The 22,129-nt window shown below is 42.3% G+C and overlaps 2 protein-coding genes across 4 annotated transcripts in view; both read left to right on the top strand.

Moving 5' to 3' along the window:
- Positions 1-4,999: 4,999 nt before the first annotated feature.
- On the top strand, positions 5,000-15,626 carry LOC118743870 (RNA polymerase II degradation factor 1-like). The gene is made up of 3 exons (XM_036476633.1): positions 5,000-5,950; positions 14,080-15,559; positions 15,601-15,626. Exons 2-3 carry the CDS (start codon positions 14,356-14,358, stop codon positions 15,624-15,626), a joined length of 1,230 nt encoding a protein of 409 aa, XP_036332526.1. The 5' UTR covers positions 5,000-5,950; positions 14,080-14,355.
- Positions 15,544-22,129, top strand: part of LOC118742945 (sorbin and SH3 domain-containing protein 2) — an 86,073-nt gene continuing 79,487 nt past the window's right edge. For all 3 annotated transcript variants that reach the window (XM_036475376.1, XM_036475377.1, XM_036475375.1), the window contains exon 1: positions 15,544-21,712. In XM_036475376.1, coding sequence (XP_036331269.1) covers positions 15,676-21,712 — 6,037 coding nt within the window. In that variant the 5' untranslated portion in view covers positions 15,544-15,675. The remainder of the gene's footprint in view (positions 21,713-22,129) is intronic.

Genomic DNA, 22,129 nt, shown 5'->3' with positions numbered 1-22,129 from the left:
CAAGTTTTGTAATACACCCTTGTCTAGAAGTGCAACCCTTATGGTAAACTGCAAAAATTTGTTTGGTTGATGGCAACTCCGTGAGTTGTAATTTCGCCCATATAAAGAATGATTGAAATATTTTTATATGGAAGAAAATGCTTAATAACGCCAGCAAAAAAAGGAAAAAAAGAGGAAATTCAAACTTTCACTTAACATAATACACTAAAATTGCATGAGTTATAAAACTGCCTAGACGGATTTTTTAGTTCTTATTAAAAAATTTGAAATTTGTTGTTGTTTTAGGTTTTAAATTTGGATTTAAGTGGTTGTGGTTTTAAGAAAAGCTATAATTTCATAAAAATGAATAAACATTAAACCAACAAAAAAAAAAATAATCAAATGTCGCGCTCATATTATTTTGACCATAGCTATACTCGTACATGTATTAAGTTAAGGCCTCCAACTCACGACTTGTGCAAACTTTAAACCAGTTTATTAAAATTATTCTAATTTCGCCTTGACTTTAAATAATTTTTTGGTTTTGGGTATTACGCATTTTCTTCCATACACAACAAAAAAATCCCACACACTTTGTATGAAAGAAAATCCGTGAAAAATTGCCAATAATCAATAAAAACCTAAACAGAAATTTTTATAAAAAGTTCACAATTTAGATAAAACTTTGCAGAATTTTCATAATATTGGAACCAAGTTTTAAACCTGGAATTATATTGTTGAAACTAAAAACATTAAAAAAAAACTCCTTCAAAAGGAAACAATTTATTATATCGAGCCCTAACCGCCAAAATAACGTAAGCGACATTTTTTTCAAAATTTTCTTTTTCATGCAGAAATATTCCTAGAGCATCTAGATGCATTTCTGCATCAAAAATAAAATTTTGAAAAAAATTTCGCTTACGTTATTTTGGCGGTTAGGGCTCGATATATGCTATACATACATAAAGAGATCAAAAATGTTGTTAGTCGCAGTTTTCTTACACACATACATATTTACAAAAGTATACACATTAACTGGAAGTACACAAGTTGTGAAGTTAAGTTATTTTCTGTTGGGTTCAAATATTAATGCTGTTGCATCTGTTTTCCATCAATTAGAGGCATAAATTTGAATTTACTTATTGTTGTTGCTTTTAGATAACAATTACTTATCTGTACTCAAATGCTTATGTATGCATATTCCAATGTCATGTATGGGTATACCAAGTATGTGTGTATGTAGGAGTGGGTGTTTATTTATAAGGTAGATGACTTTACCGAGAGGAGAGCCTTTATGTATATATGTATATACATATGTATATATGAAGTACAGGCAGAAGTTCATAATTGAATTTACTACAATACAAGTAAGTATAGATATGTGGCACTAAATGCGTACTACCTACCCTGCAGGGAAACCTCGGACTAGTGAATCAAATTTCTAGTTCCGTACTAGGTCTTTATCGCCAAAAAGGAACTAGTCCGATAGGAACTAGATCCCCACCAGGCCAAAATCGGCGAAAAGTGGTACTTTTAAAAAACGAATTTCTTCAGTTTTTTTCACTAGAAATCTAAAGTGACGAATTTAGAAATGGTTCGGAACTATCGAATAAGGGATGCAGCTTGGGGGGCTTGTTTACTTTACATAGATATGTGTTCGGCGGCTTTTTCGTTCAAATACGCTTCTATTCTGCGCTTCGCAGATGCTTTTTCATAGCTTGGTAATACAAAACTAAAGTTTGTGTTAACATTTCAACATCTTGGGACCGTCTGGAATCTAAGAAATAACAGCGAGCACCTCTGCACACTCAGCTACAGCTAAAGGTATGTAAACGTACATTTCTTACAATCATTCAAACAAATTTAATTTCAAATTGAAAACACATTAATTCCAAAATAACTTAAAATCGCACACACGGAAGAACCAAAAAGATTGAAAAATCATGATACTTTTTTCTTTCGTCTGCCGATTTTAGAACTGGTTCGGAACTATAGAATTTAAGACTAGTTCGGAACTATCGAAAAAGGGATGCAGCGGGGGGCAATTGACACTTCCTGGGACATCGCCATGTTAAATTCGCCAGTTGCTTGCATGCAAAAGAGATTTATCGCGAACCAGTACTGGGTCTAAATGTACTAGAAGCGCACCAGTTCAGAACTTGAGATTTTCCCCACAGGGTAAATATGTATACATATTTACTTATATGCATATGTATTAAGAAATGCGTGGATAGAGAAAGGCAAGGTAAGCGTGGAGCCTTGTGACGTCTATAACGGTGGCTTTGAGAGAGATTCCGTCGCCGAGTACTGGCGTTTACCCCGGTGGACGAACGTCTAGCCACAATCCACATCAAGGCGAGATTGTTGAACATCAACGTACGAATAGCGATTATGCGGCTGAAAAACAACAAAACTGCTGGAGCTGACAGCCTACTGGTTGAGCTATTCAATTACCGCCTTTCGAAATTTACTGAGTTATCAAAATTTATCATTTTACCAAAATTTATCAGTAGTTATCAAAACGTATCGAAATATGAAAATTTCAAAAATGTATTTAAAGCTATCGAAATTCGAATTAATCAGATTATAAAAATTAAGTGAAGTTTAACGATTTATCGATGGTTATCGAAACTTATGGACAGCCGTCGAAGTTTATCAATAGGTATCGACAGTTAAAGCTTTTTATCAAGACTTAATGATATTTAACAATAGAAATCAGTCGACAGCTATCGTAATTTAACGAAACTTATATATACATAGCTAAGTTAAAGATAGTTACCGAAACCGATAGAGATTTATAGTTATTGGGTTTCATCGAAAGGTATCGAAATTTATTTATTGTTATCGATATTGCACACAGCCATTGCCCCTATTCGGAAATGCGTCAATTTGGGTATGCAGTTTTGTAGCCGAATAGATTTTATTCCAATAAAAGGCAAGTTTATAGTAGCTAGGACTTAACTTTTGGTGAAGCTGTTGACAACTTTTTTCTTATAATGTATGTTTTTGCTAGGAAGAAAACAACAAACCCTTAAAAAAAGTTATGACGTTTTTGAATGCACTCTTCCTGGTGCGCAGCAGAATTAAAAATCAATGGTGACATTGTTTTACATGAACTGTACAATCGTGTTTCATTAGAATTTTATTACTTTCCATCGCTTCCTAGTGAAAAAATAGGGGTATTCTCTGAGTGTTGCAAAGCCCTTCCACGGTGCACAGATTGCACTGTAAAAACCGGTTTTCGTATGGGACAGCTTTGCAAACCGTGAAAACCGAGCACCGTGCAAGCGCTTTGCAAGACTCACAGAATACGCCAAATGTAAAATTTAAAAATGTTTTTTTTTTTTAAATCTTGGATATCTCATCTCTCATTGATATTTATGGGTACATCGCATTCTCCAAAGTCGGTAAACTATTCCAATAACATTTCGCCAAATACGCGCGTGGCGAAATCTCGCGCAAACCGAGCCCAGCTAGTCGACTGCTGAGTTGAAGATCGACCTATCTCGACAGCCAGTTCGAAAACGCCCTATCTCAAAAAACTTCAAGAGCGCCCTATTTCAGAATTTAGTTGAAGAACATCCTATCTCAGAACTCGGTTCAAAAACACCCTATCTTACTTGAACCGTTTTTGAACCGAATTCTGAGACAGGGTGTTTTTCAATTAAATTCTGAAATAGGGCGCTCTTGAAAAGTTGTTTGTGATGGACGTTTTCAAACTAGCTGCCGAGAGAGGTCGATCTTCCACTCAGCAGTCGACATATAAATTACTTATAACCATTTTTTACCTTGTCTTTGCGTATGCGTACATTAATTGTACATGCATATGTACTACATATGTATGTATGTACGTACATATATACATTGTACATCATTCAAGTGCAATTGCTACGCTTATCAAAAAGTAAATGACAAAAAATCATATTGATAAGCAATGCCACATTGTGTGTACAAAGATATATGTCTGTACATTAGGGCGGAGTAATTTGTTCGGAGCAAAATTTTCGAAGAAAATGTATATCAAATTAAAATTCTACGATTAATTCCTAGCAAAAATGGCGATTCAACCATGTACCAAAAACGACGTTTGACCCTCCCAATTTTCAAAAGAAAAAGCAGTATATTGCCACTTTTTTGATCGGAATTTATTTTTCATTCTACCAAAAAATTCTCTATTTTCTCGGTTTTGTGAAGTTGTTTCTTAAGTATGAAGAAAACAAAAAATTTTGTAAATAAAAAATTAATTTCGGTCAGAAAAAAATTATAATACACTGATTTTTCTTTTAAAAATTGGAGGGGTCAAACGCCATTTTAGGTATATAGTTCGTTTACCATTTTTGCTTAGGATAGAACGTAGAATTCGAATATGCCATACACTTTTTCCAAGTTTAATTACTCCCCCCTAATCTTCATACATATGTATGTACATACATACGTTTATTTCCATATCTTCTTTGTGCGATTCCAGTGAAATGTATCAACACTCTACCTTTTGAATTTGCGCTTTCGAACAGAGCTATTCTTCAGGCTGGCACAAAAGCACTTCTTTTTTGACACAACACAATACACAAAGTCATCGTCATTGACGCTGTGATTTCATTGTCATATTGGAGCGGCTGATTGTTGTCATTGCCTTATAGCTTTTCGCCGCGGCTGGGCCATTTGGCGACTCACCTGCGCGCAGCAGCGCTTTTGCCAGCCGAACGAGAGCTTGACGCGCACAACCCATCAGCTCCAACGCTACCACCACCACCACCACCACCACCACCACCTCCGCCACGAGCACATCCAACCAAAAGCTAAACGAATAAATGCGGTTTGAGTACTTTAATTGCAAATCGGCCGCAATGTTGCTGTTGCTGCTGCCGTCGCCGCCACACCCTTCAGCCCACTGCGTCCACGCACCTTTGTGCCTTCTGCCAGCTAGCGGTGGTATACCGCACGATTTGTACACGGTGTATTTCTGCGTTTTTTTTATCGCTTTTATTGTTTTTCTTACTTTTTTATTGTACTGATTTTTGTGTTTCTGGTGTTGAGTGGCTGTACGGGTACTACGACGACGGCGGCGGCGGCTATGGCTATAGCTGCGGCTACAGTGCACGGCCGCTCGTTAATTGATCACTCAAGTCGGTGCTCCCAGCATATATGTATGTATGTATGTATGTACATATGCATGGGGAGCGCGCGGCGGCACTGGGCCACATGAATGCGCGCGCACGCCAACAAGGCGTTTTTTTCAATCAGTGAGTAACAGAACTCCGTTCCTGGCGTATTATACGTTTCATTTACAGCGGCGGTAGTGATTTTCGCTTTTCTACTTCTTGGCCTATTCTAGACGCATATCAACACCACTACTACATCTGCGTTTCATCGACGTTATCGTCATGGTCGTTGTCTTCGACTTCCCTACATTTTTCTAGAGCTCTGCTAAAAAGGCCTCTTGAAGTATTGTTCGCACCAATTTGTTTGAAGACTCAAATTGCTTAGCGAAGTGTTGCGTTGATCACGTACGGGCATAGTATTTCGTATTTACTTATTTATTTTACTTATTTGCATATCTACGGTTGCGGCAATCTCGGAAGTTGTATGCGTGGGAAGTTGCGTACGCGGCTGTTGCCAAATATAGCAACTGACAGCCGACAAATGCAACAACAACTAAAATAAACTCAACGCGATAGCCGTAAACAAGAAAATAAGCAAAAGTGAATATGTACATAGTTTTCAGTTTTGTTTACACTCGAATGAAGCACGCGGTTAATACTCCAAGTGATCATGCTTGTCATGTTGATCATTTCCTACTCTCAGCCGTTAAGGACTTGATCAGAAAGAAAATTGATTTCTTAATCAACTGAATGTGCAGTGAATTTAGCACCAAAGCAATGAAGTTCTATTGAAAAGTGAAGTGTTTAGAAAGTGATCGTGAAGTGATCGAGAGATCTCCATTTGGAATCAGTGAAAGTATGACAAACATGTAACAAAAAACAAAAAAACAAAAAAAAAACGTAAACGTTGTGTGATAAAAACTGTACTTTAAAAGTTACATACATAAAATTATGTATGGTCGGTTTAGCATGGCGCTTAAAACCAATTTCGGTGCAATTTCAAACTCAAACATAAAAGTTTACCCCAAAAGCATGTTTTTTTTTGTAAAAGTTTGCTCAAACAATCCAATATTCAAATACATAACACTGGTGATTTTATTTAATACAATTACTGTAACGGCTAGGGTGGGCCTTAAAATATCAACATAACAAAAAATAAAAACAAACGAAAATTTGAAAAATTAAAAAAAAAACATACCAAGATTTGATAAAATTTTATTGTTGTTTGCCGCGAAAATTCGACATAATTTGGACTTGAGGTCTGATAAATTTGACTTACTTATTATCGAGACATATTCAATTAAATTGATAAACTCGCGGAGTTGTAGCTGGTCAAAGTCAAAATTTATTGAACTTTTCCCGATAAAAATAAATAAACCTTTTCCAACCCTGCCCCTAAAACTAGGATTATAATTTTCGTGGAAAATAAAATGGGAAATTTGTACGTAGAACAAAATAATGGGGACACCCCATGATTTTCATATTTTTAGGGACCACCCTAGCATCCTTCGATTGGGTTAAGTAGGACTTCTGTTATCCTATGCAACCTGTAACAATGAAGAACTTTCGGAAGAGAATAGGAAGTATTAGGAAAGCGTTTCTGGTCCTTACAAGATTCTTTCAATCGATTATCATCAGTAAGCTTTTGGCTTGGCGAAGCCCTATTGCGTTATGCCAGTGTTGTTCTTTACTACTACTACTAATCGTTCCTTTCCTAAGCGATGGGAATCGCCATTAAGTATTTTTTATAAGTATTCGAAAAATTACGTCTTTTGCGAGTTAATAACGTTTTTCCTACAAAGTGGGACGTTTTATCTTGCTACACGCCTGGCTGCCTCGGTTGGAAAAGATGTGCCGCCCTTAAAAAGTTTACGCACACACCTCAGATACCCATTGTCATTTTCGTAAGAGAATTTTTCATTTTTATTTCGATATATTCCTGGGCGGAAGCTGGAAGCTTTTCGAACCTAGCCTATCAAGGTCCTCGTAAACGTATTCTTCGAAGTGTAGGCACTTCCGTAGAGATTGGATTAGATTAGTTAGATTTTGTGTGGTATCTTAAGGGGGAAGTATCCTGCTAGCACCTCAAAGTGGGATGGCTTACTTTCAATATCAAGGATCATTCAGACACCCTAACAATTTAAATTTTTTTAACTCCCTGTGTAACTCAGTTCGGATTGAAAATTTGTAGAAACGCATCGTCCGAGGTCTATCCCCAAAACATTCTCACCGAGTGGTTCATCTGTCCGCCTAGCATATGAATAAGAGTAGGTATCATAACAAACAATTTCCAAAGAGAAGGCACCAACAATCAATTTCGTACTCAGTTTAAGGTAGACTTTTCGAGGTTTAGCGGGTTAGTCGCTGTTAGTCAGGCCTAGAAATCGTTGTTGTTTTCATAATATTTAGTCATGTAGAAGGATTAAAAAATGTTTTAGAAATTAATAGGGAGCTCCTAGCAAAAGGGGCCTCCAACAATCTTTCAACGGCTCATCCTTCCTACTTCTACTTTCCGTTAGAGGATGTGAGTGGAGAAAGAGCGCATTGGTTGTAGTGATCTGTGTTAACAGAAATGATGTCGATGCTACTAAGGATACTAGAGCGTTCCGATCCTGAGTATATTAAGCTCGCGGTGCCACCGACCGAAGTCTGGCCGTAGCTCCACAAGACTCTGATGCTAAAAAAGTATTTCAAAATCAGTTTCTTACACGAATTATATTAAAGAAATGATCACTGTGTACAGTTTACCGAGGCAAACCAACAAAAAAAGTATATACAAAACAATCACAAACACAGATTCCGGAAGCAAAATCCAAAAATAATTGCCACAGCCAACTGGCGCTCAGGTGTGAAAATAGCGCGCGTCTCACCTGCCACCGCCAGAGAAGCGCGCAACAAGGTGATGACTTACGCGCGCGCTGACTGCCGCCAGCTTGCGCGCTTCACCATACCCAACGCGCGCACTCTACTCACGTGTTGCCTAGCTACCATGCTGTTGCATTCATACAATTCGAGGCACTTGCCGCTTGCAAATTTGCTAAATCGCTAATTCGCATAAACCTCTAACCACAAAATGCAATGCTGCATTTGTGCAACATCTAACGCGTTTTTCTTTCGTTTTTGCAATCTGCATATCAGTGTGTGAGCGCGCTGCCGCTGGTGGACGTTCATTAGCCGCTGCCACTGTCTGTCATGGGGCCGTTGGCGCGGCAATTGACAGTACTTGCTTGACCGTCGCGCCGGCAATAGGGCAGGCAACTAACTAATAAAAGGGAGGAGCAAAAATTTGAAACAAACAAAAGATTTGTGTGTGGGTGTGTGTGTAGCAAATAAAAATATGTAAATTGCAATAAACGGCAGAATTCGCGAAAGCCGCAAAAAATACTCGTTCATAGTTGGCAAAAAAAAATTAAATAAGTGATAGGTATAAAAACAGACATATGCAAATTATTATAAAAATTTACAAAGTGCAATTTTGTTTCAAACAAAAAAGTCTACACACGCATATACTTTCATACACACACATATGTATATATAAATGCTAAAATCCGCTTACATATATTTGTTAATTATTGAATGAGCACATTCACAAGTGATTCTATATAGCAGACACACGGACACACATATAAGTTAGATATCTAAATATATGCAAATGTGTTTTTGTATGTCAACTTGTTTATCGCCATAGCGATCGTTGTGGAGCAGCTGGTCGGTCGAGCAGTCAGCCGCGAGCCGGTAATGCTACAGGTGACATCATCACCAATAGTAAACATAGAGCAGCGCAAAAACAGCGAAGCCACGAAACGCAAATCACAATAAACAAAGCGGTCACATTCAGCGCGTTGTCGTGCGCTGTACAAACTAACACTTTAGTAGTACATACTTACATACATAAGTATTATCATAGTTAGCAGAAGAGGGGGAGTGAGTGCGCACACAAAAAACTACACACAGCACAGAGCACAGAGTGCAGTGCGGCGGCTGGCTTTTTGGGGGTGGCAGATCGTCGGCGCGACGCAAGCATATCGACCGCTCAAACGCTTGCATTTTGTATCTACGCCAGATCATTTGTTCTCATATGCGTAGTGAATGGTTTGAATAAAAACTAATTATTTCCAGCGCATTCCCATTAATTATATGCGTATGTATGTATGTATGTACATATGTACATACGCAGCGCTCCAAAAGTAGAGCAAACGCTGAAGCTCAATGGGCCCGGATTGTTAATTAAAAAACTGAGTAAAAGTTAGAAAACGAAAAAATAGCAAAAGAAACAGAATCTGCTAATCTTCGCGAAATTTTGCGGTAATTAATTTAAAAACTAATCTTCATATTGAAATGTTGAAGACAAGCAAAGCACACACAAAAAATAAACCTGACTAAGAAAGCAGCGTTCGTAGTGAAACAAGAATGACTAATCAGCTGGTTTTAGAAGTGTTTATTTAGTTAAGCTTAGCAGTCATTTATTTAAAATGATGGACACGATGGTGTACACATTAGGGCGGGTTAATATGTTCATGAAAACTTAACTCAAGAGAGTCACTCATGGAAGCAGAAAGAAAATTTGTGTTTCATCGATGTGTATGTAGAGGTCAAAAACTGTTCTTGAGAAAAATCTATAGGCTCCCAGATCATTGGTCTGTATTCATGCAATTGGCAGATGGTCTTATCTGCACAGATTTCAACGAAGAACACGAAGTTTACCAAAAGCCCTAAACACTGAGCGTTCGGCTCTGGAGCTCTCCAATGCATATAAAACTAGTATACTCAACTGTCAGTTTAATCCTTGAGCGGCACGTGCGCAACGTATCCATTCTGACGGCGCTATTTAGCTGGCGATATCTTTTATTGACTTCCTGAAGTGGTCCAGGCAGCCGCTACACAGTGGTCCAAAACTGGAATTATATGTTCATACATCACTGGAGCCTTCATTTTTCAATCAATTTGATTAATTTTAATGAAATTATAAAATTTGCAGGAGACCCGATTGGCCCTATTTTTATTTTTTTACTGCGTTATATTGAATTTTTTAGTGCAAAGTAAAGAAAAAGTAACAATTTCTTAAAAAAAATCGATTCTCCTGTTCCAGTTAATGAATGTTACGTAATAAAAACTAGTTAAAAATAATTGTGGGGTTCCGCTAAAACGAAAAAAAATATAAGAAAAATCGAAATGTATTGATTTTTATAAAATCGCAAATTTATAAAGTATTAAATTTTGGTATAATAAAGTGCAAGTTTCGAGTGGCTAAGTGCTCGCATTGATTTTTAATATTTTTTTAAGTATGCTCGACAGTTTCTACACAACGAAAAAAAAAAATAACAAAAATGAACGCGGACTCTTAGCCACACGAAACTTGCATTTTATTATGCTAAAATTTGTATATATACTTTTTATTAAATATTAAAAAAAAAAATTGTTTTTGGTGAAAGTTTTTTTCAAACATCGATTGTTTGTGATTTTTTTATGAAATTGATTGCAAAACTTAGGTTAGGTTTTTCATAACATTTCGATTTTTCTTGTGGATTTTTAAATAAAATTTATTGGAATATGAAGGCTCCGGCAAATTGTGAACATTAAATTTCAGGTTTGAACCACTGCGCGCTGCAGCGGAGTAGTTAGAGGCACGAAAACAACGCGTGCAGAAAAATGGTTAGAGAAGCGTACTACCACTACTGGTCAAACTAACATCCGAAAAAAAAATTACAGAAAAAGATTTTTTTTTTCAAAACAGCGGTCGCTCCTCGGCAGGCATGGCAAACCTCCGTGCGTTTTCCTGCCTTCAAAACGCATCCATTTGTCGTTCGGGTTCCTCTATTTGTGTAATAACATCAAGAAACATATTGGCGGAGAAGCTCGGCCAAACATTCATCAAGAGTGTAAGCGCCTAAAAAAATAATTTTTATTATTGAAGCAGTCACATATATATTTTTTGTACTGTTTCCGGTTCTATACGTTACCTGTTTCACCCATTCTTATTACTTGCCGCTGTACTTCGCTGATAACTTCGAGTGTAGTGTCAAGAAATGCTTCGGACGTCGAGCTTAACGCAGCTATTTAATTCTATGCAAAAAAGGCATTCTTGCAAACTCTCTTTCGCTAAGCAGTATTGTTAAATTGCCTGCTATTTATTTGCATAAACTACACAAAAAATTATTTCCTGAAAAAAAAAAAACAAATATATTTCTTTGCAAACTCATATTCAATCTGACAATCGACTAACGGATAACTGAAGGTTTAATTATTAAGTTCGGGAAGAAAAGATTTGGTTAGGAATTTTAGGTTGCTAAAAAATTTTGGAACATAGTTTGGAATTCGAATTGACTTATGACCTTTACTTGGTCATATCTGAAATCCGTGCACTTTTTTGGCTTTTTTTACACCTTGCTATTAAATTCAATATAATTGGAAGGCTCAAGATTTCTTTACAAACTATTTTGTACCACATTTTCTCAAGAAAAAATTTGTGATTTTTCTTGAGAGCTGGAAACTAAGCATTACTACTAAAACTGATAAATAGCTTTTCAAAAAGATTTTTTTGTAAAATTTTAATATAAGAAAAAACACTCGCGAGTTAAAATCGTCTGAAAATTCAACTCGCCGTCTGAAACTTAAACTCAAACTCAGTATACAAGCAACAGAATAGAAAATGATTCACGTAAATGTAGGTATGTATGTGTGATGAAGATGAAAATCAGGTCACACGCAAAGCCCAACAACATTTCTAATCTATTAGTGAGCCGATTGGCTACAGATTGAGAACAGCAACATTGATTAATGATTTCAGAACTAAAGCAATTATCAAGCATAATTGACTGATACTAATACACATCATGCTAGCATCACCAAAAATTTAACCCTTTCTGGCGCAAATAAACTTTTCGCTTAGAACTTGGTTGTATAATCATAATCTTATACAGCTTGGGTCGCTGAATTTGAAGTCTGAATTCAAAAGTTTGCTTATTGCTTGTTTCGTGTGGACCATCAAAAATTCTACAATTGATTTAAACTTGTCTTCCTTCATAGCGTCGTATCACACGAGTCCCTTTTGGACAATGGACCAGCAAGAGTTCTGGTTAGCTTAAGCAGCTCCTTTACCCATTTGCCCTCCATTACCACCGGCCAGAAGGACCTTGTAACCTTGCGAATCTTGGGCTTTCACTCAGCGCCGACTAAAAGCCCAGAAAGAGGCCTATCTTGTAACAAATACTCCTATAACCTGCCTGTCAGGCCAGGAGTTCCCTTAATGCAGTTTGGCCTTCGGTATTACGCTGTTATATAGCCAGTCGGCTACCACTTTTATCCCGGCTGCATCTGCTTGAAACACGCTTTCGAATGCCGGGAGCCCAAACATGAGGTTTACGGAGAGATCCGTTCAACTTTCACTCATCCGTGAATATGTTTGCTGAACCCTCTTCCCAAAAGACTTTCTCTCTCTCACTTATTTTATTATCGTACGATTATTGTCTTAGCTAATGCGCCTAAAACTATGCGGTAGAAACTTAATTTTAAGCGCTCTAATAATGACAACTGTCTTTGTTATCGTTACGACCCACTGAGAATGTGACAACGACGAAAAATTGTTTATATTCAACGTGCGTTAAAAACGTACTACTGACGACACGTTTCACGTGTATAATGTAGAAAATTTTCTTTAACAAAAATTCTTCATTAGCTTGTTTTATGTTCCTCTAATTTGAAAAAAATCAATACTCAAAAATTAGTTAAGTTTAAACAATTTCTTAGCAATAGTCCCACCCTGTATGCGATGTTGCCCAACCGAAAATGCCTGTTTTTTGTGTATTTTTATAAAATGCCCTATACGCATACATTCATACATACACGACACATACGAAACAGCGCGCACAAAACTAGAATCATTAATTTTGCTATTTAGCTTGCCCCTATCCTGCTCCCTCCCCATTCTCTTTACTAAGGTATTTATGTACATATGTGTGGGAAATACTGGCGCTCAAAAAAACATTCAAATTTCGCTCGCACGTCTAGTTCCGCAGCAGGCGGCAGGCCAATAGCGGCGCGGCGCGGCGCAGCGGCAGCGCACTCACAAACATGCCGCGTTGTACTAGCATTTCGAACTTTTGCTGTTTTGCCGCTCATTTGGCGCTGCACTAAATAAGCCAACAACTATAATAGCTACAAACAAAAGCCAAAAAAGACGGCAACAACAAAAAAACAATAACTAAATGTTATTAATGTCGAGAGCGCACAGACCAAAACATTGCCCGCATAGTAGTACAATTCAGTTCAAAACGACGACTCTCCGTGACGTGCGAGCGAGCGGGTGAGCTAACGATCGCGCGCGCATAAGAGCAAACGAACTTATTCCACTAACCACTCCACTTTTTTCGTGGTGTTTTTCGAAAATAAATCGAGTGAAAAATATTTCTTATTACGCGCATACGGCGGGCATAGAAAAGTGGAAAAGTGGAAAATTGAATTTCGAAAACGTCAGCGACGCGCTCGCCATAGCGCTGGTTGTTATGAAATCGTCTGTGTACGTGTTTGTCAATATGTATGTGTGTGTGTGTGTGCCAAATGCCTAGCAGCAAATATAAAAGGCAACAGTTTTCTAAACGCATATCCAAAAAATTCGATTTTTCGAAACCTAAAAGGCAACAATAACAAAAACACTCATTTATATAGAATGTGTGACATTTAGGGAAGTGCGCGTGCCCAAAAATGTTTGATGGTAGTCCGTCCGCTAGTAGAATGGATATATCCGTTGTACGCTCAACGCTTGCCGCCGGTCGGTGGTGGTACTTTGTTGAACGCTCAGTGGCGATCACTCAGTATTTTCACAGACCTACAGACGAATAGAATGCGTCGACGATTTTCGACCAGCAAAACGAACAAGAAGTAGAAGTAGCAGTAAACACAAAATAGCAAATACAAACGAATTAGCGGAAATTTTGAAATACGCAATACGAATTTCAATTGATTGAGCAAACTTTTACAAACGCAACGAACTTTCATTTAGTAAAATTAGCGCTTTTTTTCCTGGGTACCCGACCTTAGTCACCACCAGAAAAAGGCTGACCAAAATCAACGCCACGTAACCAAAAACGAGAACGTGCGCGGCCAACACAATTATCATAGCAGTGCTGGTAGTGCAGAGACATACATTTGTAGGCAAAAGACTCGCTTGAACACGGGCCAACAAAGAACTAGTCAATCAAAGTGTGATCGCCGAACGATCGCGTTGAGTAAGCGACACATAAGTGCAATAAATATATGTGCATACATTTGAAATAACATGCCAAATTATCGCCAAAAAAATAAGAAAAATAAGAATAAGAATCGTCAGAAGCAACAACAACAACAAAATCAGCAAGACAATAAAAATAAAAGCCAAAACCAGAATCAACAGGCAAATCAGCCATCAGCCACTCAAAACCGGCAGTCAACCGGCAATAAAGACAATCAAAGTCAGGGTCGAGCACGACGTGAGCAATCAAATCAACAACAGCCACCGAAATCACCAAAGTCACCAACACCAACAACCACCGCCACTGCCACTACCCGTCCAACACCGCTTGCCCCGGCTGACGAGCCAGTAAATTCTTCACAGCAACACCACGCGAGCTCACAAGATGCGCGAGAAGTGGACTCAACCGCCACCACCGCTAACGCATCCACTGCCACTATCTTCGTCCAGAGTGACAATTTAAGTTCGAACGAGCCCAGTGATTTTGCAGCACCCACTAGCAGCCACCAAGCGATCACAGCTGCAGTTGACCGCGAAGAGTGCAACCGAGTGGAAGATGCAGATGCAGATGCACTACTTTCGATATTAGATAATAAGGAAGCGGCGACATACAGTGAAGAGACAGCGCACAGCTTTAGGAGCGAGAAAGGTGTGGAAGAGTTTACGATGGGCAATAAAGACTCAAAAACATCCATCACAAGCAATGACGCCACAGCGTTGGCGACAACGGATGATCGGGCAGTGGCAACAGCAACAGCCGATTTGTGCGGCGTGATCAGACCAGATCGCACCATAGTCGGTGCCAGAGAGTTGGAGACGTTGCAGCCCGCAACCAAAACGCAAATGGCAAAGGTTATTGTGCACAGAATAGTGCGAGAATCTAGCGAAAACGGTGAGGGGGAGAAGGAGAAGGAGCGGCAGAAAGATGAAGACATTGACAAGGTCGCACAAGTGGCGCGCGCTGGCAAACAAAAACTTGCGCAGGCCACTGAGGAACGACAGAAAACGGCTGTGAATGATGGACAAATTGGGGAACATGTGCTGCATGAGCAGTTGCAAAGTGCGGCGGACGATGTAGATGGAGCGCAGAAATCACAGCGATCGAAAGTGATTATACACAATATCGAACAGCAAGCGGGTGGAGGAGGAGTCGGGGTGTCGCTTCAGCCAGCGAAAGCTGAGTCCAAAGTGATCGTTCACCCGATACAGCAGGAAGTAGGAAACGAAGCGAAGAAATTACACACCAGTGAAGGTGCTAAAGTGATTGTGCACAAGATCGCGCAGGAACTACAGGATGTTGCGGCAAACAAAGGCGTTAGCCTACAACGACCGTTCGAAACAAAGGCAGTCGCTGACAACGCAAAAGGTATGTCTGATCAATTAATTGATGACGCCAAAGTCATTATACACCACATACAACTCGATTCAACATCCCCCATCAATTATCGTGTCGAATCGCCCGATGCTCTTAGTCCCACAGCACAACTGGGTAGGTCTAAACAATCCATACTTAATAAGAGTATCGTACAAATTCAAGAGATCAGCGACGAAAGCTCCAGCGAGTACAATGACAATCCACCAGTGATTAGCGAAGCCGAGTCGGAGACAGAATCAACAGCGGGCGCTTGCGCACTCGACTATGCGCAGACTGTGCGTACGCTGTCGCCCGATTCCGAAGATAACTACGAGTTCGTACATAGATCAACCGCCGCTCCCAGTCAAGAGCCGCAGCAAGATCTGAAGCAACGGCGCGCACAAAAACGCGTCGCGCTGGAAACACATTTCCTGCCGCAGCTGTTAAGTCCACGCTATCTGGATAGCATTCTAGAGGAGAATAGTGATATGAGTGACGCACGCAGTGATTGTTCCGAAAATCCCCTAATGACCACACTATCCGGTGATGATTTGCGTGACCAAGCTGCGGCGAAAGTGCGCAAAGCAAATGAGATATTTCCGCGCAGCAATTTGGACTTTTCGCGACGTCATGCGAAAAAACAGCTTGGCGCGTTGCCAAAAAAGCCATTACCCATACGCGAGGAGCCTGTTGCCATGGTAGTTGCTGCCAAACTAATTGAAGCAACAACACCAGCACAGGAATGTTGCGTACGCTTGTCCAGCGAGCACACGCCCGAATCGGAAGCAGCAGAAGTGATCTACTTGAGTAGTTCGGCATCGAGCAGCCTGTCCGATCTGGTGGAACTTGACGCGGAGGCAGGTGGGGGAGAGGGCGATGATGAGCGGGACGATAGCTGTCGCTCAACAGTCGATCTCGACACGGACGTGCGGGAAATCATAACAAAACCTGGCAGCGAGGAGCGCGCGGCTGCCGCAACCAACCAAAGTGATAGTCGCGAGAGTACACCTGTTAATCAGGCATCAACAAGGCTGTCAGAAAAAATAAAAGAAACGCATAAATTGCTTGCAAATAACAATACAAGTGTAGAACAAACAACAAAAACTGCTATTGACACAAATATTGACGCTGGCACAGTGAACGCCACAATCACTAATCCCATTGAAAGCAAAATATATGAGAATTTGAAAAGCTTGCAATTGCTAGCAGAGCCAAGTGGTGAGCGCGCGCTCTCCTCCGGTAGTGGCGCAACAACAACTACAACGTCATATCGCACGGCGGCAGCCACTACCAGCGAGTCAGAGACAGAGACCGAGATGAGCTCAGATACAACAACGGAGAGGTGTGAATATTTGCGCAGCTCGGACACTGGCGGCAGCGGCAGTGGCGGCAGCAGCAGCAGCCTCAACAGCAGCAGCATTGAAATGAAATACCCGCCGGCCACAATTGCGACTAGTGATAGTTTAAACGTTGACCCAGCAGTGCTGCTTGAAAATATTGAATTGGAAATGAATAGCGTGCGCGAAATTCTAAACTCGCATACGATCGAGACAACGGCGGCTACGTCGTGCGGGAACGGGAATTTCGACAATGCGCGTTCGAGTGAATTAAATACTGATCATTTTAATACTGCAAAGAAAGCCTCGCCCTCGCCCTCACCTCCGCCCATACCGCCACCACCCACCAGTGCTAGTGCTAGTGATTATCATAGTGATTTTACAGGTTTACAAACACAGCCACCCGCCACAGTGATCTCAGCACCACCACCAATTCCTGCGCGCGCCCCCCACGACTCCACCTACGTTGAAACATACACACCCGAACAAAAGAGTCCACAGCCAACCAGTTCACTGTATACCACTAATTCTGCTTTGACCTCACTATCCTTGCTTAGGCGCCAGGAATCCGCCGAATCCCATTGCTCCGACAGTACCCAACACAGTCAATGCACGGCCATCAATGTTGGCTCACGCCCACACACCGATCATGAGCTGACGCCACCATTGACGGCAACCTCCCCCATTTCAGATTATCAGCAAGAACAACAGCAACCCCACCAGTACAACAACTGGAACGATGCAAGGGACGAATGCACGACTCCCACAGCAACTTCAAATGCAACGAGCGCCCAAAATGATGCATCTATTAAAAAGCTTCGTCTGCTTTGCACCGAAACATTGGCATCCATGCCGTATGGCGAACAAGTGTTAGAAGAACTGGCCACAGTAGCGCAGAATATAGGTGAATTGCAAGCGAAAACGCCCACCCATCACGCGGAGGAGAAGAATTTCGCAGCGACAGAAAATACAGACGGCACCACCATGCCATACCCGTTACCCCAGTTACCGCACATAAGTGAATTGCAAATGTCGATCGCTGACGATCAGCCACCGCATGCTAGTGACCCCCAATCAAAGCTTTCATCGACCACCTCCACAACAACTACCCACACAGTGGCTATTAAACAGCTCGGCGATCCAGAACGCATGCCGCGTGATCTCACCACTGCAAATATGTTGCATTCTCCTTCGCCGCCACCAGTGCCCGCGCCACCCTCGCACTACAACGATGCGCCGTGGCTAGGCGTACCAACCGCTGCCGACCCCAATGTACTGGTATGCCTATCGCCTGCTCAACGTCAGCAGCTGGCGACCGATTCCTCGCAGCAGCCCGACCAACTTCTGGATGCACATCAGAAGTTTCTGGAGCGACGTGGCTATCACGAATACACCGAAGAACAGGTGAAAACACTCAATGCCGCGCTGCAGCAGGAGGAGCAGCAGATATTGAAAACAGCGGCGTATATGAAGAAATTACGTAAGAGCCTGACACCACCACCGCCGCCCGTGCCGCCACCACCAGTGCCATCGAAGAGCTCCGAAACAGCGGCGAAAGCACAAAATCAAGTAAGAACAGCCTCAACAAGCTCGTCGTCAGTCGGGTCGAGTGCGATGATCAGCAGCCAGCAGCAACGCGTTTATGACGCAACAAATTATAGAAATGCTAATGAGCAAACAGCGTCCACTTTCGCAAATGGAGAAGAGCCACAGCAGCAGAACCAAGCGTACCAGTCACAACAAAATCATTTGCAAATGCTAATAGAAAAAACTGGCAAACCAGCTGATGCTGATGCTGTTGCTGTTTCCGTCGCTGGCTCATCATCGCAGCAGCAACAAAAGACATCATCGCTTGAAAATAACTCAAGGCAATCGAGTGACGCTGCTTATGCTACTGGCGCACAGGGTGGCGAACCAGCTTTCGAAGGAAAGCAACCAGCCACCAGCGCCGATACACGCCAGTATTCAAACGCAAACGCGTCCGAACCAACCAGCAATAGAGCTACGTCCGATTTGTACGGTGGTAATAATTACGTAAATATTAGCTTCCCTCCATCAGACGCAGGCAAAATGCACGGTGTCGAGAGTGAATTGGCCAAAATGTTCCCATCCATGGGCGCAAGCAATATCTTCGATAGCAATCGCAAACGCTTCTCGAATATCGAGTCATCAACAGCATCGTCGGGTGGCCCTTACTGCGCCCAACTCCAGAGTACGCTACCGAAAAGGTACTCCAATATCGAGACGCACTCATACGAAGCGAAGAAGCGCATGGAGAATGGAGAGGTAGTTTATGATTATACCGATTCGCATCATGAGCGGCAGACTGATGGCGATAAGTCATTGGATAGCACGTCCACACCATCGCTGCTGCATTTCCCCGTAAGGGAGCCATCGAAAGAGTTATTACAATATCCCGTGGATGGCGATGGCATGTCAAGCAGGAGCGTAAATAGTGAAATTATGTCAGCAATAAAATTAAACACAACAGAAAATGCCAAAACAACCGAACACGATGCCAAAGCAGAAAGAAAAGAACAAGCAAACAGCATGAGAATGACCAATTTCACCAACCCCGGCGCCACCACATCCGCAACCACCACTTCTTCTTCAACAACATCCCACTTCGCCAATCGTTCGTTTGGCACAGCAGCGGAGACCACAATAAGAGAAGAAGACATTAAAAATAGCAAAGAGAACGGTGGCACAGTGCAGCCACTTACAAGTGGTGGTGCGGGCAATGGCAGTGTCAGCGGCATCAGCACCGCTTATGAAGAATTTAGGCAACGTGCCAAGGCAGCAGCGGACGCATTCGGTGCTCTCGGCGAGACACCAGCCACCGCACCACCGCTCGGCACAAGCAATACCAAGAATTCCGCTTTCAATTTCCAACATGACAGACTATTCAAGGACTTTGATGCGCTGTCGCAACAATTGAACATGGAGCTCGAAGAGGGGAAGGCGCAACGCCAACAGCGCGAAAAATCTGCATCACTTTACGACCTCAGTCGCACGCAGTGGAATTTCAAGGACCATTTCGATCAGCTGAAGAAACAGCGGCACGAACATATGCAAGAATTAGAGCGCGAAATTGAGCGTTCAGCGCGCTCCCGCCACTCAAAAGGCCAAGTTTCAACTGGCGCGCCTGCGGGCGTACGAACTTTTGAAATACCTATACGCATCGAAGATCGCAATGGCAAAAACCACCACGGCGCCAGCGATAGGAGCTCAGCGCCCCGTGAGCTAACGCAACCACGCTCCTACAACATACCCATTGTAATGGAGAATGGCGCAGCGCCTAAGGTGCCGCCGCCTCCATCCCCGTCAGCACAATATGATACCGTAGACGATGCCTCACGCTTCAGGCGCGCTGAATCTATGTTCAATCTATCCGAGAACACCGCGCGTCCGCAGCCGCAAGCACACCAACAACAACCGTTTACCAGCTACGAGCGTCCGCAATCCTCCGCCGCTGACGATTGGTCGCGCTATGCCAGCGACTTCGGCTCATCGGAGAATATCACGCGACCATTCGCGCGCGAGGTGGAGATCTGCTATCAGCGTCAGAGACCACGCACAATACGTGCACCAAGGCTTTCCGCATCCACCAACGATCTCTCGTCCAACTCGCAGTGCTACGACAGCTACAATGCTTACAATGTGCGGCGTTCACATGCACCAATGTTGCAACCTGTGGCACATCAGCAACGCCCACAGCATCACGCCAGCTGCTACTCGGTGCTCGAACGCGACCCCAATCCCACTTACATTAGCACCACTACGCGCCGCGGCGTCTCACCCGCACCAGTATCGCCCGCGGCGCAGCCAGGCGCACAGGAGCCGCTGTATAGTCCACATGCGCCAGAGCGACAGCGTCGTGCCTCATTGCCACGTGAAATACAAGAGCAGCAGCTCAAATATATCAGCAGCAAGGAAGAGGAGTTGCGCATGGAATTCGAACGTTTGCAAAATGAACGCCGTCGGCTGCTTGATGAGTTGAATACGCCACCAGTGACGCTGCAGATGCCACAACATCCCATGCGCGACATCTACCGACCGATGCCAAAGTTGCCCACACTCACCGAGGATGAAGTGTTCCGCCAACAAATGGCCGAAGAGTGGCTGAGCAAGGTGGCTGAACGCGAGGAGCGCCGCTTGCAAAAGATAATCAAAATTTCGAAAGTGAATGAGACACAACAAGGACACCAACCACCGGTGCCACCTCATCAAAAAACCGATATCAGCGATGAGTTTCTCAAACGCGTGCAAGAACGACGCACCAAGCTTGCAATGCCGGCCGATAGCGATTGGGAGAGTGGCGCCGAATCGCAACCCGCTGCGGCTGGACACGCCAGCGAAAGTGATGCGGAAGTGCCGCCTGTAAAGGTGCTCGAGGGCAAATCCGAAACAGATTTGCGGCAGTTGCCACGCCATTTACGTGAATTTGCGCGGTTCTCCAATCACAATGAAGAGAAGATCGACGGTGGGCATAGGGTGGTGCATCAGGAGGAGGAGCGCAGGCAAGAGGCGAATGCAAATTCTATGAGTAGTGCAGTGAAGAAATCGTCTATGGTGAAAACTGTGAAGATTGCCAGACAACCGGAAATCGTGGGCCAGGCGAGCCAAAGGTTGCCGGCCAGCGTTCAACAGCGCCAACAACAACAGCAGCGGCAACAAGAAGGGCACAGCCGAACTACTAGCGGCAGCGAACAGGGTGAGTGCATGCAAAGTGTGAACACTCCTCCTACCATACAATTTATTCGTAAAAAAACATTTGCTTCAGCTTCTAGTGCTACTACTACCAACTCGATATCCAACTCCAATTCCTCGACTTCCACTACCGTTACTGATACCGATATTGATACTGATACTACTACCGCTACACCCATTACAAGTGCTATACGCGATAGTGTTGTCGCAACGGGTAATACTGAATCTAACGAATCCTCTGAAACCTTGCCTGCTCTGATTGGTGCTGGTAGCTTATTGGGTACTGCGATCGTAGTGGGCTTGTCCATCTGGAGTGCTTTTCACTGATTTCGCAATAGTTAGTGCCGAGCTAGAGTAGAATTTGATTTGTCGAAACCAAAATTTAAATTTCAAAACAAAATTTTTCCTCTTACATTTTTTT

This window comes from Rhagoletis pomonella, unplaced genomic scaffold, assembly GCF_013731165.1.
Source record: "Rhagoletis pomonella isolate Grant_MI unplaced genomic scaffold, Rhpom_1.0 Rhpom_scaffold_00007, whole genome shotgun sequence".
Lineage (NCBI taxonomy): Eukaryota > Metazoa > Arthropoda > Insecta > Diptera > Tephritidae > Rhagoletis > Rhagoletis pomonella.
Note: the sequence above shows the minus strand (reverse complement) of the source record. Positions and strands in the feature narration are given on the sequence as shown.